This window comes from Bombina bombina, chromosome 2, assembly GCF_027579735.1.
Source record: "Bombina bombina isolate aBomBom1 chromosome 2, aBomBom1.pri, whole genome shotgun sequence".
NCBI lineage: Eukaryota > Metazoa > Chordata > Amphibia > Anura > Bombinatoridae > Bombina > Bombina bombina.
Window position 1 is genome coordinate 367,609,714 of NC_069500.1, and position 26,310 is coordinate 367,636,023.

The 26,310-nt window shown below is 40.5% G+C and overlaps 1 protein-coding gene across 1 annotated transcript in view; it reads left to right on the forward strand.

The window, feature by feature from the left end:
* DNAH10 (dynein axonemal heavy chain 10) overlaps window positions 1-26,310 on the forward strand; it is a 540,282-nt gene that overhangs the window by 258,853 nt on the left and 255,119 nt on the right. The window contains exons 32-37 of the mRNA XM_053699776.1: window positions 9,501-9,684; window positions 10,952-11,086; window positions 11,562-11,714; window positions 12,633-12,821; window positions 13,685-13,831; window positions 14,517-14,708. Coding sequence (XP_053555751.1) covers window positions 9,501-9,684; window positions 10,952-11,086; window positions 11,562-11,714; window positions 12,633-12,821; window positions 13,685-13,831; window positions 14,517-14,708 — 1,000 coding nt within the window. The remainder of the gene's footprint in view (window positions 1-9,500; window positions 9,685-10,951; window positions 11,087-11,561; window positions 11,715-12,632; window positions 12,822-13,684; window positions 13,832-14,516; window positions 14,709-26,310) is intronic.

Here is a 26,310-nt window from a genome sequence, read left to right on the forward strand (position 1 = left end):
ACCTTGCAATTGGCTAGGTTAGCGGCGAAAAATTCTGGGTTTGCTATTGTGGCGCGCAGAGCGGTTTGGTTAAAATCTTGGTCAGCGGATGCGTCTTCCAAGAACAAATTGCTTGACATTCCTTTCAAGGGGAAAACACTGTTTGGCCCTGACTTGAAAGAGATTATCTCTGATATCACTGGGGGCAAGGGCCACGCCCTTCCTCAGGATAGGTCTTTCAAGGCCAAAAATAAACCTAATTTTCGTCCCTTTCGCAGAAACGGACCAGCCCCAAGTGCTACGTCCTCTAAGCAGGAGGGTAATACTTCTCAAGCCAATCCAGCCTGGAGACCTATGCAAGGCTGGAACAAAGGAAAACATAATTTATGCTTACCTGATAAATTCCTTTCTTCTGTTGTGTGATCAGTCCACGGGTCATCATTACTTCTGGGATATAACTCCTCCCCAACAGGAAATGCAAGAGGATTCACCCAGCAGAGCTGCATATAGCTCCTCCCCTCTACGTCAGTCCCAGTCATTCGACCAAGAATCAACGAGAAAGGAGTAACCAAGGGTGAAGTGGTGACTGGAGTATAATTTAAAAGATATTTACCTGCCTTAAAACAGGGCGGGCCGTGGACTGATCACACAACAGAAGAAAGGAATTTATCAGGTAAGCATAAATTATGTTTTCTTCTGTTATGTGTGATCAGTCCACGGGTCATCATTACTTCTGGGATACCAATACCAAAGCAAAAGTACACGGATGACGGGAGGGATAGGCAGGCTCATTATACAGAAGGAACCACTGCCTGAAGAACCTTTCTCCCAAAAATAGCCTCCGAAGAAGCAAAAGTGTCAAATTTGTAAAATTTGGAAAAAGTATGAAGCGAAGACCAAGTTGCAGCCTTGCAAATCTGTTCAACAGAGGCCTCATTCTTAAAGGCCCAAGTGGAAGCCACAGCTCTAGTGGAGTGAGCTGTAATTCTTTCAGGAGGCTGCTGTCCAGCAGTCTCATAGGCTAAACGTATTATGCTACGAAGCCAAAAAGAGAGAGAGGTAGCAGAAGCTTTTTGACCTCTCCTCTGTCCAGAATAAACGACAAACAGGGAAGAAGTTTGGCGAAAATCTTTAGTTGCCTGCAAGTAGAACTTGAGGGCACGAACTACATCCAGATTGTGTAGAAGACGTTCCTTCTTTGAAGAAGGATTTGGACACAAGGATGGAACAACAATCTCTTGATTGATATTCCTGTTAGTGACTACCTTAGGTAAGAACCCAGGTTTAGTACGCAGAACTACCTTGTCTGAGTGAAAAATCAGATAAGGAGAATCACAATGTAAGGCTGATAACTCAGAGACTCTTCGAGCCGAGGAAATAGCCATTAAAAACAGAACTTTCCAAGATAACAATTTTATATCAATGGAATGAAGGGGTTCAAACGGAACACCCTGTAAAACGTTAAGAACTAAGTTTAAACTCCATGGCGGAGCAACAGCTTTAAACACAGGCTTGATCCTAGCTAAAGCCTGACAAAAGGCCTGGACGTCTGGATTTTCTGACAGACGCCTGTGTAACAAGATGGACAGAGCTGAAATCTGTCCCTTTAATGAACTAGCTGATAAACCCTTTTCTAAACCTTCTTGTAGAAAGGACAATATCCTAGCGATCCTAACCTTACTCCAGGAGTAACCTTTGGATTCGCACCAGTATAGGTATTTACGCCATATTTTATGGTAAATCCTTCTGGTAACAGGCTTCCTAGCCTGTATCAGGGTATCAATAACCGACTCAGAAAAACCACGTTTTGATAAAATCAAGCGTTCAATTTCCAAGCAGTCAGCTTCAGAGAAGTTAGATTTTGATGTTTGAATGGACCCTGTATCAGAAGGTCCTGTCTTAGAGGTAGAGACCAAGGCGGACAGGATGACATGTCCACTAGATCTGCATACCAAGTCCTGCGTGGCCATGCAGGCGCTATTAGAATCACTGATGCTCTCTCCTGTTTGATTTTGGCAATCAATCGAGGAAGCAGCGGGAAGGGTGGAAACACATAAGCCATCCCGAAGTTCCAAGGTGCTGTCAAAGCATCTATCAGAACCGCTCCCGGATCCCTGGATCTGGACCCGTAGAGAGGAAGTTTGGCGTTCTGGCGAGACGCCATGAGATCTATCTCTGGTTTGCCCCAACGTCGAAGTATTTGGGCAAAGACCTCCGGATGAAGTTCCCACTCCCCCGGATGAAAAGTCTGGCGACTCAAGAAATCCGCCTCCCAGTTTTCCACTCCCGGGATGTGGATTGCTGACAGGTGGCAAGAGTGAGACTCTGCCCAGCGAATTATCTTTGATACTTCCATCATTGCTAGGGAGCTTCTTGTCCCTCCCTGATGGTTGATGTAAGCTACAGTCGTGATGTTGTCCGACTGAAACCTGATGAACCCCCGAGTTGTTAATTGGGGCCAAGCCAGAAGGGCATTGAGAACTGCTCTCAATTCCAGGATGTTTATTGGAAGGAGACTCTCCTCCTGATTCCATAGTCCCTGAGCCTTCAGAGAATTCCAGACAGCGCCCCAACCTAGTAGGCTGGCGTCTGTTGTTACAATTGTCCAGTCTGGCCTGCTGAATGGCATCCCCCTGGACAGGTGTGGCCGATAAAGCCACCATAGAAGAGAATTTCTGGTCTCTTGATTCAGATTCAGAGTAGGGGACAAATCTGAGTAATCCCCATTCCACTGACTTAGCATGCACAATTGCAGCGGTCTGAGGTGTAGGCGTGCAAAAGGTACTATGTCCATTGCCGCTACCATTAAGCCGATCACCTCCATGCATTGAGCTACTGACGGGTGTTGAATGGAATGAAGGACACGGCATGCATTTTGAAGCTTTGTTAACCTGTCTTCTGTCAGGTAAATCTTCATTTCTACAGAATCTATAAGAGTCCCCAAGAATGGAACTCTTGTGAGAGGAAAAAGAGAACTCTTCTTTTCGTTCACTTTCCATCCATGCGACCTTAGAAATGCCAGAACTAACTCTGTATGAGACTTGGCAGTTTGAAAGCTTGAAGCTTGTATTAGAATGTCGTCTAGGTACGGAGCTACCGAAATCCCTCGCGGTCTTAGTACCGCCAGAAGGGCACCCAGAACCTTTGTGAAGATTCTTGGAGCCGTAGCCAATCCGAATGGAAGAGCTACAAACTGGTAGTGCCTGTCTAAGAAGGCAAACCTTAGATACCGGTGATGATCTTTGTGAATCGGTATGTGAAGGTAAGCATCTTTTAAATCCACTGTGGTCATGTACTGACCCTTTTGGATCATGGGTAAGATTGTCCGAATAGTTTCCATTTTGAACGATGGAACTCTTAGGAATTTGTTTAGAATCTTTAAATCTAAGATTGGCCTGAAAGTTCCCTCTTTTTTGGGAACCACAAACAGGTTTGAGTAGAACCCTTGTCCTTGTTCCGACCGCGGAACCGGATGGATCACTCCCATTAATAACAGATCTTGTACACAGCGTAGAAACGCTTCTTTCTTTATCTGGTTTGTTGACAACCTTGACAGATGAAATCTCCCTCTTGGGGGAGATAATTTGAAGTCTAGAAGGTATCCCTGAGATATGATCTCTAGCGCCCAGGGATCCTGAACATCTCTTGCCCAGGCCTGGGCGAAGAGAGAAAGTCTGCCCCCCACTAGATCCGGTCCCGGATCGGGGGCTCTCGGTTCATGCTGTCTTTGGGGCAGCAGCAGGTTTCCTGGCCTGCTTGCTCTTGTTCCAGGACTGGTTAGGCTTCCAGCCTTGCCTGTAACGAGCAACAGCTCCCTCCTGTTTTGGTGCAGTGGAGGTTGATGCTGCTCCTGTTTTGAAATTCCGAAAGGGACGAAAATTAGACTGTCTAGCCTTAGCTTTGGCTTTGTCTTGAGGTAGGGCGTGGCCCTTACCTCCTGTAATGTCAGCGATAATTTCTTTCAAACCGGGCCCAAATAAAGACTGCCCCTTGAAAGGTATATTAAGTAATTTGGACTTAGAAGTAACATCAGCTGACCAGGATTTTAGCCACAGCGCCCTACGTGCCTGTATGGCGAATCCTGAGTTCTTAGCCGTAAGTTTGGTTAAATGTACTACGGCCTCCGAAATGAATGAATTAGCTAGTTTAAGGACTCTAAGCCTGTCCGTAATGTCGTCTAGCGTAGATGAACTAAGGTTCTCTTCCAGAGACTCAATCCAAAATGCTGCCGCAGCCGTAATCGGCGCGATACATGCAAGGGGTTGTAATATAAAACCTTGTTGAACAAACATTTTCTTAAGGTAACCCTCTAATTTTTTATCCATTGGATCTGAAAAAGCACAGCTATCCTCCACCGGGATAGTGGTACGCTTAGCTAAAGTAGAAACTGCTCCCTCCACCTTAGGGACCGTTTGCCATAAGTCCCGAGTGGTGGTGTCTATTGGAAACATCTTTCTAAATATTGGAGGGGGTGAGAACGGCACACCGGGTCTATCCCACTCCTTAGTAACAATTTCAGTTAGTCTCTTAGGTATAGGAAAAACGTCAGTACTCGCCGGTACCGCAAAGTATTTATCCAACCTACACAGTTTCTCTGGTATTGCAACGGTGTTACAATCATTGAGAGCTGCTAAGACCTCCCCTAGTAATACACGGAGGTTCTCCAATTTAAATTTAAAATTTGAAATATCTGAATCCAATCTGTTTGGATCAGAACCGTCACCTACAGAATGAAGCTCTCCGTCCTCATGCTCTGCAAGCTGTGACGCAGTATCAGACATGGCCCTAGTATTGTCAGCGCACTCTGTTCTCACCCCAGAGTGATCACGCTTGCCTCTTAGTTCTGGTAATTTAGACAAAACTTCAGTCATAACAGTAGCCATATCTTGTAATGTTATCTGTAATGGCCGCCCAGATGTACTAGGCGCCATAATATCACGCACCTCCCGGGCGGGAGATGCAGGTACTGCCGCGTGAGGCGAGTTAGTCGGCATAACTCTCCCCTCGCTGTTTGGTGAAATTTGTTCAAATTGTACAGATTGACTTTTATTTAAAGTAGCATCAATACAGTTAGTACATAAATTTCTATTGGGCTCCACCTTGGCATTGGAACAAATGACACAGATATCTTCCTCTGAGTCAGACATGTTTAACACACTAGCAATAAACTTGCAACTTGGTTATAATCTTTTTTAGCAAAAACGTACTGTGCCTCAAAGAGGTACTAAACGATTAAATGACAGTTGAAATAATGAACTGAAAAACAGTTATAGCATCAAACTTTAAAACAACACAACTTTTAGCAAAGGTTTGTTCCCATTAGAAAAATAACAATAATTAAATTACAGAGCAACGTTTTTATTCACAGTCAATATAAAATTCTCACAGCTCTGCTGAGAGAATCTACCTCCCTCCAAAGAAGTTTGAAGACCCCTGAGATCTGTCAGAGATGAACCGGATCATGCAGGAAATATAAGAGTAACTGACTGGAATTTTTTGATGCGTAGCAAAGAGCGCCAAAAACGGCCCCTCCCCCTCACACACAGCAGTGAAGAGAAACGAAACTGTCACAATTAAAACCAAACAACTGCCAAGTGGAAAATAATGCCCAAATATTTATTCACTCAGTACCTCAGAAATGTAAACGATTCTACATTCCAGCAAAAACGTTTAACATGATAAATACCTATTAAAAGGATTAGTGACTTTTAACAGAGTAGTTCCGGTGAAATACCATCCCCAGAATACTGAAGTGTATACATACATGTCATTATAACGGTATGGCAGGATTTTCTCATCAATTCCATTCAGAAAATAAAAACTGCTACATACCTCAATGCAGATTCATCTGCCCGCTGTCCCCTGATCTGAAGCTTTTACCTCCCTCAGATGGCCGAGAACAGCAATATGATCTTAACTACTCCGGTTAAAATCATAGTAAAAAACTCTGGTAGATTCTTCCTCAAACTCTGCCAGAGAAGTAATAACACGCTCCGGTGCTATTGTAAAATAACAAACTTTTGATTGAAGTCATAAAAACTAAGTATAATCACCATAGTCCTCTCACACATCCTATCTAGTCGTTGGGTGCAAGAGAATGACTGGGACTGACGTAGAGGGGAGGAGCTATATGCAGCTCTGCTGGGTGAATCCTCTTGCATTTCCTGTTGGGGAGGAGTTATATCCCAGAAGTAATGATGACCCGTGGACTGATCACACATAACAGAAGAAAGCAGGCCAAGAAACCTGCCACTGCTCCCAAGACAGCATGAGATGCGGGCCCCCGATCCGGGACCGGATTTGGTGGGGGGCAGACTCTCTCTCTTCACTCAGGCTTGGGCAAGAGATGTTCTGGATCCTTGGGCGCTAGAAATAGTCTCCCAAGGTTATCTTCTGGAAGTGATTCATCCTGTTCCATTAAGAGAACGAGGGATGGGGTTCTACTCCAATCTGTTCGTAGTTCCCAAAAAAGAGGGAACGTTCAGACCAATCTTAGATCTCAAGATCCTAAACAAGTTTCTCAAGGTTCCATCGTCCAAAATGGAAACCATTCGAACAATCCTTCCATCCAGGAAGGTCAATTCTTGACCACGGTGGATTTAAAGGATGCGTATCTACATATTTCTGTCCACAAGGAACATCATCGGTTCCTAAGGTTCGCATTCCTGGACAAACATTACCAGTTCGTGGCGCTTCCTTTCGGATTAGCCACTGCTCCAAGGATTTTCTCAAAGGTACTAGGGTCCCTTCTGGCGGTGCTAAGACCAAGGGGCATTGCTGTAGTACCTTACTTGGACGACATTCTGATTCAAGCGTCGTCCCTTCCTCAAGCAAAGGCTCACACGGACATAGTCCTGGCCTTTCTCAGATCTCACGGATGGAAAGTGAACGTGGAAAAGAGTTCTCTATCTCCGTCGACAAGAGTTCCCTTCTTGGGAACAATAATAGACTCCTTAGAAATGAGGATTTTTCTGACAGAGACCAGAAAAACAAAACTTCTAAACTCTTGTCGGATACTTCATTCCGTTCCTCTTCCTTCCATAGCGCAGTGCATGGAAGTGATAGGTTTGATGGTAGCGGCAATGGACATAGTTCCTTTTGCGCGCATTCATCTAAGACCATTACAACTGTGTATGCTCAGTCAGTGGAATGGGGACTATACAGACTTGTCTCCGAAGATACAAGTAAATCAGAGGACCAGAGACTCACTCCGTTGGTGGCTGTCCCTGGACAACCTGTCACAAGGGGTGACCTCCCGCAGACCAGAGTGGGTCATTGTCACGACCGACGCCAGTCTGATGGGCTGGGGCGCGGTCTGGGGATCCCTGAAAGCTCAGGGTCTTTGGTCTCGGGAAGAATCTCTTCTACCGATAAATATTCTGGAACTGAGAGCGATATTCAATGCTCTCAAGGCTTGGCCTCAGCTAGCGAGGGCCAAGTTCATACGGTTTCAATCAGACAACATGACGACTGTTGCGTACATCAACCATCAGGGGGGAACAAGGAGTTCCCTGGCGATGGAAGAAGTGACCAGAATCATTCAATGGGCGGAGACTCGCTCCTGCCACCTGTCTGCAATTTACATTCCAGGAGTGGAAAATTGGGAAGCGGATTTTCTGAGTCGTCAGACATTGCATCCGGGGGAGTGGGAACTCCATTCGGAAATCTTTGCCCAAATCACTCAACTGTGGGGCATTCCAGACATGGATCTGATGGCCTCTCGTCAGAACTTCAAGGTTCCTTGCTACGGGTCCAGATCCAGGGATCCTAAGGCGACTCTAGTAGATGCACTAGTAGCACCTTGGACCTTCAAACTAGCCTATGTATTCCCGCCGTTTCCTCTCATCCCCAGGCTGGTAGCCAGGATCAATCAGGAGAGGGCGTCGGTGATCTTGATAGCTCCTGCGTGGCCACGCAGGACTTGGTATGCAGATCTGGTGAATATGTCATCGGCTCCACCATGGAAGCTACCTTTGAGACGAGACCTTCTTGTTCAAGGTCCGTTCGAACATCCGAATCTGGTCCCACTCCAGCTGACTGCTTGGAGATTGAACGCTTGATCTTATCAAAGCGAGGGTTCTCAGATTCTGTTATTGATACTCTTGTTCAGGCCAGAAAGCCTGTAACTAGAAAAATTTACCACAAAATTTGGAAAAAATATATCTGTTGGTGTGAATCTAAAGGATTCCCTTGGGACAAGGTTAAGATTCCTAAGTGTCTATCCTTCCTTCGAGAAGGATTGGAAAAAGGATTATCTGCAAGTTCCTTGATGGGACAGATTTCTGCCTTGTCTGTGTTACTTCACAAAAAGCTGGCAGCTGTGCCAGATGTTCAAGCCTTTGTTCAGGCTCTGGTTAGAATCAAGCCTGTTTACAAACCTTTGACTCCTCCTTGGAGTCTCAACTTAGTTCTTTCAGTTCTTCAGGGGGTTCCGTTTGAACCCTTACATTCCGTTGATATTAAGTTATTATCTTGGAAAGTTTTGTTTTTGGTTGCAATTTCTTCTGCTAGAAGAGTTTCAGAATTATCTGCTCTGCAGTGTTCTCCTCCTTATCTGGTGTTCCATGCAGATAAGGTGGTTTTACGTACTAACCTGGTTTTCTTCCAAAAGTTGTTTCTAACAAAAACATTAACCAGGAGATAGTCGTGCCTTCTCTGTGTCCGAAACCAGTTTCGAAGAAGGAACGTTTGTTGCACAATTTGGATGTTGTTCGCGCTCTAAAATTCTATTTAGATGCTACAAAGGATTTTAGACAAACATCTTCCTTGTTTGTTGTTTATTCTGGTAAAAGGAGAGGTCAAAAAGCAACTTCTACCTCTCTCTCTTTTTGGATTAAAAGCATCATCAGATTGGCTTACGAGACTGCCGGACGGCAGCCTCCTGAAAGGATCACAGCTCCTTCCACTAGGGCTGTGGCTTCCACATGGGCCTTCAAGAACGAGGCTTCTGTTGATCAGATATGTAGGGCAGCGACTTGGTCTTCACTGCACTCTTTTACCAAATTTTACAAGTTTGATACTTTTGCTTCTTCTGAGGCTATTTTTGGGAGAAAGGTTTTGCAAGCCGTGGTGCCTTCCATTTAGGTGACCTGATTTGCTCCCTCCCTTCATCCGTGTCCTAAAGCTTTGGTATTGGTTCCCACAAGTAAGGATGACGCCGTGGACCGGACACACCTATGTTGGAGAAAACAGAATTTATGTTTACCTGATAAATTACTTTCTCCAACGGTGTGTCCGGTCCACGGCCCGCCCTGGTTTTTTAATCAGGTCTGATAATTTTTTTTCTTTAACTACAGTCACCACGGTATCATATGGTTTCTCCTATGCAAATATTCCTCCTTAACGTCGGTCGAATGACTGGGGTAGGCGGAGCCTAGGAGGGATCATGTGACCAGCTTTGCTGGCTCTTTGCCATTTCCTGTTGGGGAAGAGAATATCCCACAAGTAAGGATGACGCCGTGGACCGGACACACCGTTGGAGAAAGTAATTTATCAGGTAAACATAAATTCTGTTTTTTCAGTATAATGGATGCCAGAGAATTTGAATGGGAAAGCCAGCTGCGTTTTTATTGGGACAGAGAACCTGATGAGCTGAATGTCCGCCAGTGCACTGGAACATTTGGATATGGCTATGAATATATGGGGCTAAATGGGAGACTGGTTATCACGCCTCTGACTGATCGGATATACCTAACACTGACTCAGGTAAGCTCTAAATACCAGAAATAACTGTCAGTACAGGCCTTCGAAATGCTATAAATTCACACAATTGTGTTTCATATCATACTTTTTATTCTGAACAGTAATTTGATTAAACAACCCACTTAGGGCTAGATTATAAGTAGCACGCTAAATATATTTTTCGATCGCGCACTGACTGCTCAAAGTAAAATTTTAACATGTTTTACAAGTTGAAAGTAAAAAGTTAGCGTGCGTATGAAAGTCCGATGCACGCTAACTTCAGGTTTTCGGATACTGTGAAAACTTTACATTCCAGTGTTCTTTTAAAATCTCTCTCTCTCATCTTTTTCCCTTTGGGTAAGTAGCCCTAGTAAGTGCCAGTGCCTACCCTCATCAAATGATCAGCAGACAGCTGCGCTGGTGGGTGGCCCTGGCCGACTGCAGTAAGACAAGTAAGATAGCTGATCATTAACTTAGTGGTGCCAAAACCAAATGTGCTTTTGTGCAGCCCACAGCCTAAGCCTTAACGTTTAATTGACCTGATCTTTCAATTGAATGTGAAAGACAGCAGGGCCCATTTTTACAAAGAAATCAAGTTCTCCATATTCAGAGTAACAAAACATTGAGGCTTACTCTGTCTTCTTAATACTTGCCTGGCTCCTATACCCTATACATTGTAGTAACTTTGTTCTTCTTTTCTCCACTCCTCTGAGTTCATGCTTTATACCACTAATGCATTGTTAATGTTACAATATAGCTGAGATTGTAAAAAGGTTCACAGCATATCCATCCTATCTACATAACGTAATATGTATTAAGCATATGAATCTCCAAAGTTAGCAACTCTTTTTAAAATACTATTTTGCTATATACTAATGTGTCTAAGTTCCCCTTGGTTTATCTATGAAATATTTCTAACATTCTAACAGTTTATTATTTTGGTGTTTAATGTTATTTCCTGAACAAATTATATCTTTGTTTGCAAGTGTATGTCTGTAGGTAGACTGACATACAGATAGATAGATAGATATACATATAGATAGACAGACATACATACATACATACATACATACATACAGATAGATAGACATATAGATAGACAGACATACATACAGATAGATAGATATATACATAGACATATAGATAGACAGACATACATACATACATACAGATAGATAGACATATAGATAGACAGACATACATACAGATAGATAGATAGACAGACTGGTGGTTTGCACAATATCTAGAACATATAAGTCTAAATTATGTGGCTTTATCTTTTTTTCTTTAGGCATTGTCCATGTATTTAGGGGGGGCACCTGCAGGTCCAGCAGGGACGGGTAAAACAGAGACAACAAAAGATCTGGCTAAAGCTCTAGGACTGTTGTGTGTGGTAACAAACTGTGGAGAAGGGATGGATTATAAAGTGAGTATTCTTTTGTGTGTGTATTCAGCTTAAGAATAGTTCTATTGTGAAGCTCTTAGGGTAACACTGTAACCCACAGACCTAGATATGATCTCTCTGAAGTATATATGACTTCCATGCAGCTCTTAATGAGTTGTGGTCCACGTAAAATAAGTTTCTCAAACACTTTTGTACTTCTCTATTGTTCATAAACGTAATAATATTAATTGCTGAGAAGATCGGCTTTTTATACAACTATTCTGTATTATACTTCCGTAAAGTGCAACAATTGTGTAATATTTAAAATGTTTTAGGAATCTGATAAAATGCTGAAGTAATCTTATATTATTGAACTCTCTGTATTAAATTCATATTTAATCATTGTTATAAAACACATTTTGTCTGCATGCAATACAATAAAGTGTCTAGTGAAAGAGATTGTGTATATAATATTTTTTGTTTTACTTAAATCATATTTTTAATAACTTATTTTTAGGCTGTGGGTAAAATCTTTTCTGGCTTGGCCCAGTGTGGTGCATGGGGCTGTTTTGATGAATTTAATCGGATTGATGCGTCAGTACTTTCAGTGATCTCATCTCAGATACAAACAATCCGTAATGCCTTAATGCATCAGCTGAAGAGGTTTCAGGTGAGCAAACAGGAGTTATCAATAGTTTCCAATTCCTCTTTTATTTGGTTCAAGATCTTCTGAAAATAATACAGGGGTTTCAGAATCATGCAAGTCCTGAATAAAGCAAACATTCTTGTGATAACTTTATATATTTATTACATTCACAAATACCCTTCATTGTTTAGCTAACGTGTTGCATAAATTGTTGGTACACAAGAAAAATAGGGGGTGCCCTAGGTCAGTTATGATAAATCTATAAGTATAAAGAATGGTTAGATAACTATAGACATCTATATACAATTAATATCAATGAACAGTAGGGAATCATATATCCCTATACAGGTGAAAACGAAACAAATGTTATACAAAAAGTGTAAGATATATATGATGGCCAAGAAGTCCCATATATCAATATAGGGTAGAATCCAAACCAACCAAATCAAATTAAACAGTCTAGGTCCAGGCTACTGTCTGTGAGGGGATCATAGGTCAGAATCCCCAAATCAGTAATCTGTGGAAGATGAAGAGAAACAGAAGTGCCACATGGCCTAGCATTGCATGTACTCTTGTGGTAAAGTGCAAAAGTATTTCACTCACATATGAGGAAGCTCCCCTCTTGATGCAAGTATCACAGACTGGATGAGTGTATGATTCCAGTCTGCGATACTTGCGCCAAGAGGGGAGCTTCCTTACATGTGAGTGAAATACTTTTGCACTTTACCACAAGAGTACATACAATACTAGGCCATGTGGCCCTTCTGTTTCTCTTCATCTTCCTCAGATAAATTGTTGGTGATGCAGAATATCAATAAAAAAGCAAAAAGTTCTGCTGTCAGAACTATTTAGTTATTGTTTTTTTTTATATCAAAGTGTTAATCTATTTCTTCTGAGTATATCAGATTAAATACATTAAATAAATATGATTTCTATTTGCAGTTTGAAGGGCAGGAAATAGCTTTGGACGCTCGTATGGGAATCTTCATAACAATGAATCCTGGCTATGCCGGCCGCACAGAGTTGCCAGAATCAGTAAAAGCTTTATTTAGGCCAGTGGTTGTGATAGTGCCAGATCTCCAACAAATCTGTGAAATTATGCTATTTTCAGAAGGATTTCTTCAGGCCAAGGTAAATTATTTTGTTATCTAGCACAAAGTGAATAAGCATTTATGTTTAAAGGGAAAGTAAATTCAAAATTATATTTTCATGATTCAGATCAGAGCCATTGACTTTATTATCTAATTTGCTTTGTGATCTTGGTATCTTTTTTGAAAACATATCTAGGTTGTCTCAGCAGCAGAAATGCACCACTGAGAGCTAGCTGCTGATTGGTCACTGAACATATAAGCCTCTTGTTGGCTCAGCCAATGTGTTCAACTAGCTCCTTCAATGAAGGATATGGAGTGAATCAAATATGGCAATAGAAGAAAATTGGAAAGTTGTTCACAATTGCATGCTCTATCTGAATCATGAAAGACAAATTTATGGTTTCATGTCCCTTTAATGGGACATGAAACCCACAATTTTTCTTTCATGATTCAGACAAAGCACACAAATTTAAACAACTTTCCAATATACTTCTTCTATCTAATTTTATCTTGATTTCCTTTGTTGAAAAGCATATCTAGATAGGCTTAGGAGCTGGGACAATCTCTCATTTCTGATCCTGAGCTTACCTAGGTATGCTTTTCACTAAAAGATACCAAGAAAATAAAGCAAAATAGAAAATAGATATAAATTGAAAATTTGATTAAATTTGCATGTTCTATCTGAACCATAAAAGATCAATTTTGACTTTACTGCCCCTTTACTGTTTAATTTTATCTAATGTTAGAAAACATTTTATTGTGTTGTGATTTATTTATCAATGACTCCAGTCTAAAGCTATAAAGAGTGATACAAGACTATTGCATATTTTGATGGTGGAGTGTTTTACTTATCTTCTTCAATGTTTCATATGTATAACACTTAAACTTTTATCCTTTTTTCAGAATTTAGCTAAAAAGATGACAGTGCTATACAAGCTTGCACGGGAGCAACTGTCCAAACAGCATCATTATGACTTTGGCCTGCGTGCTCTGAAATCTGTGTTGGTAATGGCTGGAGAGCTGAAAAGGGGTTCACCTGATTTAAGTGAGGTAAAATTCTTAGCACCTGTGCTATTGTCTTTTTTATGATTCCACAACTAAATCTTTATTTCTTAAAGAAACATAGAAGTCAAGATAAAACTTGTATTACGTTATTATCAAATTTTACCTTGGTATCCTTTGTTGAAACTGAGATCCTTTCTATGAGAACACACTGAGGCAACAGTGTTTGCAACAATGTTTTACATATAGTGCTCAAGACATAAGTACGCTCCTGAGCCTACTTCAGTAAGCTCTTTCTTTGAAAGGAGCTAAAGCTCAACAAAGGAGACCTAGGGAAAGAGGTAAGTGAAGGGAATGAAAATGTAAGTTTTTCATCTCAAGGAGGAAGATTGTTGGGCCAGAGCTGACCCCTTTGGAAGGCCTAAATAATTTCAACTTGCAGAGCTTGACTTGCAAATCGTTTAAATATTATAAGTGGGGGCTTTTCCCTTTCACTCATTAGAAACAATTCACACTTTTTTTTTCTTCAGAATGTGAATGTATATGTGCACCATAGTATAATTAAGCAATCTATTATTAATAACAGTGGCTTGATTATAAAATTATCAGAAAATTTTAAATTCTTTAAATTGGTTTAACTAATAGAAAGTAAAACAATCAAACTAAAGCTTCTTTGCTTTGATTAATTATTTTTATTTAAATAATACGAAGTGATAATGATTTGTATTTTTAGGATGTTGTTTTGATGAGGGCTCTAAGAGACATGAATCTACCTAAGTTTGTATTTGAAGATGTCCCTCTATTCCTTGGCCTAATTTCGGATTTGTTTCCGGGGTTAGACTGCCCCCGTGTTCGATACCCTAAATTTAATGATGCTGTTGAAGAAGCACTAAAGGAAAATGACTACATCTTACTGCCTGTGCAGGTAAGCATAGCAAACAAAGAACACCTTTACAGTGAACGTTTTAAACATTAAGGAGAAATCTTTAATGATTTGGCAGGTACAATATATAAGTATGATAAATTATCTAACGTGTCAAGAATGCATTTATAATGTTTGGTCCACCTCCCTCTGGTGTGGTCTAGCTGAACTCTTTTTTTATTTTTTATTTATTCTTTATTGAAATTTTGTTTAACAGTACAACATTGATATCATTAGAGCGGAACTGATCAGTTACAAATTACACATTCAGCTTTAAAAAACATCACTCAAGGTTTTACAGTATCATTGCGAATCTGAGCGTAGAAATTAGACAATGAAAGAAAACAGAAATAAACAAACAAAGAAAAATACAATAAGCGGGAAAGATAATCTCATATGTGTAATTGGATTTTTAAAATAGATGTTGTCAATACATCACTCCGAAGTCTTTTCTTTTTAAAGTCTTTTTAGAGTTGGACAGGGAGAGTATTTTCCGGGTTTTGCAAGCTTGTTTCCCATACAAACATCATATCGTAGTAAAAGTCAAGACGATTAATAGAAAAATAGAAATATCTCTCCAATTTTAGATTTAGGGAAAATTGAGTTATCCAGTCAAAGGCTGTGGGAACACGGGTTTGTTTACATAATCTTGGGATGAGCTGTTTTGCGCTGTTTATCGCAAGGTGGTGTAGGGTTGTATGTAGTTTAGATTGTAGCTTGGGGATGTCATGGAATAAGAAAATCAAATGGTCAAGTGGTAGGTTACAATCTAGAATGGAATTAATTTGTGTTTTTTACAGAGTTCCAAAATTGTTGAATTAAGGGGCAAGACCACCAAATATGATATAGTGAGCCTACCTGTTTGCATTGTCTGCAACAACGATCTGTGGCTTGTGGGAACATATATTTTAGTATTTTGGGTGTAAGATACCACCTTGCAAGAAGTTTGTAATTGGTCTCCAGAAGCGAGCTAGAGTGGGTAGATTTGGAGATTCTGGAGAATATTACGTTCCATTCCTTACAAGAGACTCAAACTGGTAACTCCATTTGCCATCTTTGAGTATATGAAGGTAAGGAATCTTTCAAGGGATTAATTAAAATTGTATAGAGCAGTGAGATAGTATGTTTAGGAGGGTTTTTTGCACTGGAGAGGAGTTTAAAAGCTGTTCAGGGCCTTGTGAGTGTAGATTTATATTTGTGAGTATTTCAAAAATTTGCTAGTTAGTAATATTTCAGCCATGACGAAAAGAGTCCCTCGCCCAAAATTTGTATATGTGCCTGTGGTAGTAATTTAGTAGAGTCTGTTAGTAAATACATTGGAAAAAGGTTGTGTATGTCAGGGTTCACAATCTTCATATTGATTTGTCCCATTATAAAATCGGGATTCTGTAGAATGGGTTTTAGATGGGAAGGAATTGAGGAAAGGGCAGGGAACTTTTTCAGAAGCAAATCCCAGGTATCATAAGTTTCTTTAATTATTGGGTATTTGTGTATGTTAGGTGATCTGTGATTTGCAGATAGCCAGATAGAACTTCCCAATTGGGAGGTAGATATTAATTTGTGTTCCAAAGGGACCCATGCCTTATTTGTTTGGGGATTATTATAACTCCAATCGATTATTCTGTTAAGAATTGTAGCAAATCTGTATAATTGAATATTTGGGGCTCCCAGACCCCCCTTTTGTTTGGGTAGATAGAGCGTGGTCTTAGCTAGCCTGGGGGGCTTTTTTCGCCAAATGTAGGAGTTTAATATGGTTTGTAGTTTAGGAATGTAAGGTTTGGGTAAGGGTATAGGAACTGTTTGAAATACATAAAGTAGTTTTGGCATGGGCGTCATTTTGGCCACTGCGATTCTACCTGTCCATGAAATATGTTTAGTAATCCAGGATTTGGTGAGTTGTGTAAATTCTCTCAATTTTTTTTCATAATTTAGCTTGTATAATTGTTGTGGATTAGGAGAGAGATACAGTATATGCCTAGGTACTTTAGGGCCTTCTTTTGTATTCTGTATGGCGTCATAAGTCTTAAATTAGTAGCTTCTTGGGCAGATAATTCTATAGGGAGTATTTCTGATTTAGAAGAGTTGATGGTGTAGTTAGATACGGTACTATAGTCATCTAATTGGGTTTGTGCTGCTAGTAGGGATGTTTGTTGGTTGGTCAGGAATAATAATAAATCATCTGCAAATAATGTCAGCTTATAATGTTGATGACCTATTTGGAATCCTGTGATTCCAGGGCATATTCTGAGTTTAATGGCTAGGATTTCCATGCTTAATACGAATAGTAGGGGAGATAAGGGGCAACCCTGCCTTGTACAATTTTTAATGGGGAATGAATCAGATAAGATGCCGTTAACTTTTACTTTGGCTGTCGGTGTGTGGTATATTGAAAAGACTTTCACAATTAATTCCTTAGGGATGCCAATTTTTTGTAAAGTGAGATACAGGAAGGTCTAGTCCAACCTGTTGAAGGCCTTTTTGGCATCTGTCGACAGGAGGGCTGAAGGTATTTGATGTAATTTTGTATATTGTATAAGATGAAGAATCCTGGTGGTATTATCCCTAGCTTCTCATTGTGGTACAAATCCCACTTGATCCATATGTATCAAAGTGGGCAGGACTAAGTTCAACCTATTTGCTAAAATCTTCACGAATATTTTTAGATCTACATTAAGTAGTGAGATAGGCCTGTAATTGGACGGAAGATCTGGAGATTTTCCCGGTTTCGGTAGAACCGAAACATGGGCTTCTAGCATTCTTTGTGGCATGGGGTATGTGTTATCGACTGATTGAGAGAGAGCAGGTGGGGAATAAGTAGATTTTTATATGTTTTGTAATAGGATCCGCTGAACCCATCTGGTCCAGGGCTTTTACCCGTTTTCAAAGCTTGTATTTCTAGGTCAATTTCTTGGGATGTGATTGGTTGTTTTAAAAAATCTACCATGTCAGATGAGAATTTTGGTGTAGGTATATCTTTTAAGTATTCCTGGCATATAGATATTTTTGTTCTCAAGGGAAAAAGATTATAAAGATTTGCATAATAATCTCTAAAAGATTTTGCTATGTTTAAAGAATCTTCTATAATAGTGTGTTGGTTTATCTTTAATGCTGTGTACATATAAAGAGTTTTGTTTCTCCAACATAGGTGTGTCCGGTCCACGGCGTCATCCTTACTTGTGGGATATTCTCTTCCCCAACAGGAAATGGCAAAGAGTCCCAGCAAAGCTGGTCACATGATCCCTCCTAGGCTCCGCCCACCCCAGTCATTCTCTTTGCCGTTGCACAGGCAACATCTCCACGGAGATGGTTAAGAGTTTTTTGGTGTTTAAATGTAGTTTTTATTCTTCAATCAAGTGTTAGTTATTTTAAAATAGTGCTGGTATGTACTATTTACTCTGAAACAGAAAAAAGATGAAGATTTCTGTTTGTAAGAGGAAGATGATTTTAGCAGATGTTACTAAAATCGATTGCTGTTTCCACACAGGACTGTTGAGATGAAGTAACTTCAGTTGGGGGAAACAGTTGGCAGACTTTTCTGCTTAAGGTATGACTGGCCATATTTCTAACAAGACTATGTAATGCTGGAAGGCTGTCATTTCCCCTTATGGGGACCGGTAAGCCATTTTCTTAGTTAAATAAAAGAATAAAGGGCTTCATAAGGGCTTAAAAAACTGGTAGACATTTTTCTGGGCTAAAACGATTGCTTTGCTAGGCATATTTTGCAGATTCTAACTATTAATGGTTATTATAATCCTGGGGATTGTTTAGAAAAACGGCAGGCACTGTGTTGGACACCTTTTTCAGATGGGGGCCTTTTCTAGTTATAGACAGAGCCTCATTTTCGCGCCACTAATGCGCAGTTGTTTTTGGAGAGCAAGGCATGCAGATGCATGTGTGAGGAGCTAAGAATCACTGAAAAAGCTTATAGAAGGCATCATTTGGTATCGTATTCCCCTCTGGGCTTGGTTGGGTCTCAGCAAAGCATATAGCTGGGACTGTATAGGGGTTAAATGTAAAAACGGCTCCGGTTCCGTTAATTTAAGGGTTAAAGCTCTGAAATTTGGTGTGCAATACTTTTAATGCTTTAAGACACTGTGGTGAAATTTTGGTGAATTTTGAACAATTCCTTCATACTTTTTCACATATTCAGTAATAAAGTGTTTTCAGTTTGAAATTTAAAGTGACAGTAACGGTTTTATTTTAAAACGTTTTTTTGTGCTTTGTTGACAAGTTTAAGCCTGTTTAACATGTCTGTACCATCAGATAAGCTATGTTCTATATGTATGAAAGCCAAGGTGTCTCCCCATTTAAATTTATGTGATAATTGTGCCATAGTGTCCAAACAAAGTAGGGACAGCAATGCCACAGATAATGATATTGCCCAAGATGATTCCTCAAATGAGGGGAGTAAACATGATACTACATCATCCCCTTCTGTGTCTACACCAGTTTTGCCCACACAGGAGGCCCCTAATACATCTAGTGCGCCAATACTTATTACCATGCAACAATTAACGGCTGTAATGGATAACTCTATAGCAAACATTTTATCCAAAATGCCTACTTATCAGAGAAAGCGCGATTGCTCTGTTTTAAACACTGTAGAGCAAGAGGACTCTGATGATAACTGTTCTGATATACCCTCACACCAATCTGAAGGGGCCATGAGGGAGGTTTTGTCTGAGGGAGAAATTTCAGATTCAGGAAAAATTTCTCAACAAGCTGAACCTGAGGTTGTGACATTTAAATTTAAATTAGAACATCTCCGCGCACTGCTTAAGGAGGTATTATCTACTCTGGATGATTGTGACAATTTGGTCATTCCAGAGAAATTATGTAAGATGGACAAGTTCCTAGAGGTTCCGGTGCCCCCCGACGCTTTTCCTATACCCAAGCGGGTGGCGGACATAGTAAATAAAGAGTGGGAAAGGCCCGGCATACCTTTTGTCCCCCCCCTATATTTAAGAAATTATTTCCTATAGTCGTCCCCAGAAAGGACTTATGGCAGACAGTCCCCAAGGTCGAGGGGGTGGTTTCTACTCTAAACAAACGCACTACTATTCCTATCGAAGATAGTTGTGCTTTCAAAGATCCTATGGATAAAAAATTAGAGGGTTTGCTTAAAAAGATTTTTGTTCAGCAAGGTTACCTTCTACAACCAATTTCATGCATTGTTCCTGTCACTACGGCGGCGTGTTTCTGGTTCGAGGAACTAGAAAAGTCGCTCAATAAAGAATCTTCGTATGAGGAGGTTATGGACAGAGTTCAAGCACTTAAATTGGCTAACTCTTTTATTTTAGATGCCTCTTTGCAATTAGCTAGATTAGCGGCGAAAAATTCAGGGTTTGCTATCGTGGCGCGCAGAGCGCTTTGGCTAAAGTCTTGGTCAGCGGATGTGTCTTCCAAGACAAAATTGCTTAACATCCCTTTCAAGGGTAAAACATTATTTGGACCTGATTTGAAAGAGATTATTTCAGACATCACTGGGGGAAAGGGCCACGCCCTCCCACAGGATAGGTCTTTTAAGGCTAAAGATAAGCCTAATTTTCGTCCCTTTCGCAGAAACGGACCAGCCTCTAATTCTACATCCTCTAAGCAAGAGGGTAATACTTCACAACCCAAACCAGCCTGGAGACCAATGCAAGGCTGGAACAAGGGTAAGCAGGCCAAGAAGCCTACCACTGCTACCAAAACAGCATGAAGGGATGGCCCCCGATCCGGGACCGGATCTGGTGGGGGGCAGACTTTCTCTCTTTGCTCAGGCTTGGGCAAGAGATGTTCAGGATCCTTGGGCGCTAGAAATAGTTTCTCAAGGTTATCTCCTGGAATTCAAGGAACTACCCCCAAGGGGAAGGTTCCACAGGTCTCAATTATCTTCAAACCAAATAAAAGACAGGCATTCTTACATTGTGTAGAAGACCTGTTAAAGATGGGAGTGATTCATCCAGTTCCAATAAGAGAACAAGGGATGGGTTTTTATTCCAACCTGTTCATAGTTCCCAAAAAAGAGGGAACATTCAGACCAATTTTGGATCTCAAGATCCTAAACAAATTTCTCAAGGTTCCATCGTTCAAAATGGAAACTATTCGAACAATCCTACCTACTATCCAGGAAAATCAATTTATGACTACCGTGGATTTAAAGGATGCGTACCTACATATTCCTATCCACAAGGAACATCATCAGTTCCTAAGGTTCGCTTTTCTGGACAAGCATTACCAGTTTGTGGCACTTCCATTCGGATTAGCCACTGCTCCAAGGATTTTCACAAAGGTACTAGGGTCCCTTCTAGCGGTTCTAAGACCAAGGGGCATTGCAGTAGTACCTTACTTGGACGACATCCTGATTCAAGCGTCGTCTCTGTCAAAAGCAAAGGCTCATACGGACATCGTCCTAGCCTTTCTCAGATCTCACGGATGGAAGGTGAACAAAGAAAAAAGTTATCTGTCCCCGTCAACAAGAGTTCCCTTCTTGGGAACAATAATAGATTCCTTAGAAATGAGGATTTTTCTGACAGAGGTCAGAAAATCAAAAATTCTAAGCTCTTGTCAAGTACTTCATTCTGTTCTTCGTCCTTCCATAGCGCAGTGCATGGAAGTAATAGGATTGATGGTTGCAGCAATGGACATAGTTCCTTTTGCACAAATTCATCTAAGACCATTACAACTGTGCATGCTCAGACAGTGGAATGGGGATTATACAGACTTGTCTCCGACGATTCAAGTAGATCAAAAGACCAGAGATTCACTCCGTTGGTGGCTGACCCTGGACAATCTGTCACAGGGAATGAGCTTCCGCAGACCAGAGTGGGTCATTGTCACGACCGACGCCAGTCTGGTGGGCTGGGGCGCGGTCTGGGAACCCCTGAAAGCTCAGGGTCTATGGTCTCGGGAAGAATCTCTTCTCCCGATAAACATTCTGGAACTGAGAGCGATATTCAATGCTCTCAAAGCTTGGCCTCAACTAGCAAAGGCCAAATTCATAAGGTTTCAATCAGACAACATGACGACTGTTGCATATATCAATCATCAGGGGGGAACAAGGAGTTCCCTGGCGATGGAAGAAGTGACCAAAATAATTCAATGGGCGGAGGATCACTCCTGCCACTTGTCTGCAATCCACATCCCAGGAGTGGAAAATTGGGAAGCGGATTTTCTGAGTCGTCAGACATTCCATCCGGGGGAGTGGGAACTCCATCCGGAAATCTTTGCCCAAATAACTCAATTATGGGGCATTCCAGACATGGATCTGATGGCGTCTCATCAGAACTTCAAGGTTCCTTGCTACGGGTCCAGATCCAGGGATCCCAAGGCGACTCTAGTAGATGCACTAGTAGCACCTTGGACCTTCAACCTAGCTTATGTATTCCCACCGTTTCCTCTCATTCCCAGGCTGGTAGCCAGGATCAATCAGGAGAGGGCTTCGGTGATCTTGATAGCTCCTGCGTGGCCACGCAGGACTTGGTATGCAGACCTGGTGAATATGTCATCGGCTCCACCATGGAAGCTACCTTTGAGACAGGACCTTCTTGTTCAAGGTCCATTCGAACATCCGAATCTGGTTTCCCTCCAACTGACGGCTTGGAGATTGAACGCTTGATTTTATCAAAGCGTGGGTTTTCAGATTCTGTAATAGATACTCTGATTCAGGCTAGAAAGCCCGTAACTAGAAAAATTTACCATAAAATATGGAAAAAATATATCTGTTGGTGTGAATCTAAAGGATTCCCATGGAACAAGATAAAAATTCCTAAGATTCTATCCTTTCTACAAGAAGGTTTGGAGAAAGGATTATCTGCAAGTTCTCTGAAGGGACAGATCTCTGCTTTATCTGTTTTACTTCACAAAAGGCTGGCAGCTGTGCCAGATGTTCAAGCATTTGTTCAGGCTCTGGTTAGAATCAAGCCTGTTTACAGACCTTTGACTCCTCCCTGGAGTCTAAATCTAGTTCTTTCAGTTCTTCAAGGGGTTCCGTTTGAACCCTTACATTCCGTAGATATTAAGTTATTATCTTGGAAAGTTTTGTTTTTGGTTGCAATTTCTTCTGCAAGAAGAGTTTCAGAGTTATCTGCTCTGCAGTGTTCTCCGCCCTATCTGGTGTTCCATGCAGATAAGGTGGTTTTGCGTACTAAGCCTGGTTCTCTTCCGAAAGTTGTTTCCAACAAAAATATTAACCAGGAGATAGTTGTACCTTCTTTGTGTCCGAATCCAGTTTCAAAGAAGGAACGTTTGTTACACAATTTGGACGTAGTCCGTGCTCTAAAATTCTATTTAGAGGCTACTAAAGATTTCAGACAAACATCTTCCTTGTTTGTTGTTTATTCTGGTAAAAGGAGAGGTCAAAAAGCGACTTCTATCTCTCTTTCCTTTTGGCTTAAAAGCATTATCCGATTGGCTTATGAGACTGCCGGACGGCAGCCTCCTGAAAGAATCACAGCTCACTCCACTAGGGCTGTGGCTTCCACATGGGCCTTCAAGAACGAGGCTTCTGTTGACCAGATATGTAAGGCAGCGACTTGGTCTTTACTGCACACTTTTGCCAAATTTTACAAATTTGATACTTTTGCTTCTTCAGAGGCTATTTTTGGGAGAAAGGTTTTGCAAGCTGTGGTGCCTTCCGTTTAGGTGACCTGATTTGCTCCCTCCCTTCATCCGTGTCCTAAAGCTTTGGTATTGGTTCCCACAAGTAAGGATGACGCCGTGGACCGGACACACCTATGTTGGAGAAAACAGAATTTATGCTTACCTGATAAATTACTTTCTCCAACGGTGTGTCCGGTCCACGGCCCGCCCTGGTTTTTTTAATCAGGTCTGATGAATTATTTTCTCTAACTACAGTCACCACGGTATCATATGATTTCTCCTATATATATTTCCTCCTGTCCGTCGGTCGAATGACTGGGGTGGGCGGAGCCTAGGAGGGATCATGTGACCAGCTTTGCTGGGACTCTTTGCCATTTCCTGTTGGGGAAGAGAATATCCCACAAGTAAGGATGACGCCGTGGACCGGACACACCGTTGGAGAAAGTAATTTATCAGGTAAGCATAAATTCTGTTTTTTGTTTGAGAGCTTTAGCAAGAAATTTGCCGGCTTTGTTGCCCTCTATAAAAATGTTTTGTTTTAAATAAAAGGATTGTTGTTGAGTTTTTATTAGAAGTAGGTTATTCAGTTGAGATCTTACACTATTTAGGGCTTTTAACGTGGGGTCATCTGTGGGGTGTAGTTTATGTAGGTGATCTAGATGAAGTAGTTATTTTGTTGGGAGTATTGGTCTCTCTGTAGTTTTGATTTATTTGTTTTAAGTTTTATTAGTTCTCCTCTAATTGTGCATTTATGGGCTTCCCAGATCATTCCCAAATCCATGTTATCAGTAGCATTTTCTTGAAAAACGTTGGTGATGGCATTCTTAATGCATTTTTTGTTCAGTGAGTCTAGAAGGAGTGTCTCATCTAAGCGCCATAGGAAAGGTTTGAGAGGTTAAGAGGGGCAGCTAAATCTGCTAATAACCGCTGATTGGTCTGACCACGTTGTGTGTGTTATTCGCGAGGACTTTAAATGGGACAGGAATATGTGGTCTGTGAAAATATAATCTAAACGAGAGTGTGACTTATTAGGGTTTGAGAAGAGATGTAATCTTTTATGTCCGGGTAAAGGTGTTGCCAAGTATCATGAAGAGATAGTAGGTGTATGTTAGTCTAAATGGACTTGAGCTTTGTTTTAGAGACATTTATTATAGGGTTGGCGCTATCTTGGGTTGGGTTCAGGGGGATGTTGATATCACCTGCTACTAGTAGTGCTCCTCTGGTAAAAGGGATTGTCAGTTCAGTTATGTGCTTAATAAAGGTAGATTGTCGTGTGTTTGGAGTATAAATGTTAATCACTGTGATAGGTCTACCATAAAGTAGGCCTTACAGGCCCAAGTATCTGCCTTCCCTATCCTTTTCTATATGTTGAATTTGAAAGGGGATAGATTTATGGAAAAATATTCTAACCCCGTTGATTGGCTATTGTGGAAATGAAGAGGGTATTGTGAGGAGAAATAGGAGGGTTCAGATCCTTTCTTAAAATGAGTCTCCTGCAAGAAGATTATTGCATTGTGTGAGCGTTTAAAATCTGTGAAGGCTATAGAGCGCTTTTGGGGTGCATTAAAACCCTTTACATTTTGAGTTATGAATGTTAATAATGGTGTATGCGGTTTAGCCATAATTGAAGTTGGGAGTTGTGATGGTATGTCTTTTTGTAGTGAGAGTCAGGAGTAGAGACGTTCCAGAAAACTAAGACAAAAAAATAATACAACATAACAATAACATTATTGTGGGTCTTATAAGTATTAATTCACAAAAAGCGTTTGAGTTCAATAACTCAAGAGAAATTAACAACGTTGTTCAAAACAATAGGGGGATATCCCTATCATGTATTTGTAGCATATCAACAATAAACCAAAATAACAAGGCTTTGATTAAGAGAAGAGTTTTCCCCTTATGGGGGGTGGGAATTGGTAGTGGGAACAAAATAGGACTCTCAAAAAATCTCTGCAGGGTAAACCTGTGTATCTCTGGAGGGCAGTGCCTGGATACCAGTATGATTTATAAATTGGAGGAGGGAAAGAAAAAGAGGTATCATATGGCACACTGGAGTTGAGAGCCTAAATTAGCAAATTGTTGTAGGCTAGCACAAAGAAGAGTAATAATTAAAATATAACTTTTATTGATTTATTTCTTAAAAATAAAAATAATGTATGGTATTTTAAAATAGGGTATCATTTGTAGTCAGTAGGTGTTTGGTGAACAATCATACGTTAGGATAACTAATGTATCCTGTTTCTATATAATCATATGAGCAGTTTAAATGATTTACGTAGACACATAATGTATCACATAACATGTGCTACGTTTACAATTAGAGGAGTTCAATAATAACACTTAATACTGATTGTATTGGTATATACCTTATACAAATGAGCTACAGATGATCCCTAAGATGACATGAACTGTCATAATTTAGGTAAACCAAATGAAAAAAGTAATATCCCAAAAAAGGAACATACTGAATTAAACTAATTAAAAATTACTTCTCTTGAGAAAAAGAAAAAATATTATCTTTGGCAGACAAATATAATTAGGTAGAGATATGAGCAAAAACTTGTGGGATTTTATGGTAGATTAGAAAATTACCATGTGTCAAAGAGGTTAAATTACCCAAATGTTATGAGTTTCACATAATCATAACTATAGCACTGAGATTATATAGCAGTGTGTTGCTCAGTATAACCGCTATTAAATTAATCACAATTTTAGTACTATTGTCATATATAGCACCGGTAATGTCTAACAGGGTGTTAACAAATTAACCTTTTATTCTTATGGCCACCAATTTAATGCTATAAAGGATATATAGCAGGGTATTGCTCAATATATTCGCTATTTATTTAGCCATTCAAAGTAACCGCTATTAAATTGATCACGGTTTTTACACTTTTGTTGTATATATCACCAGTAATATCAGAGTGTTATACAGATTAACCGTTTTTCCTAGCCACTAATTTAACGCTATTAGGAATAAATAATAGTGTATAGCTCAATATATTCGATACTCATTTAGCCA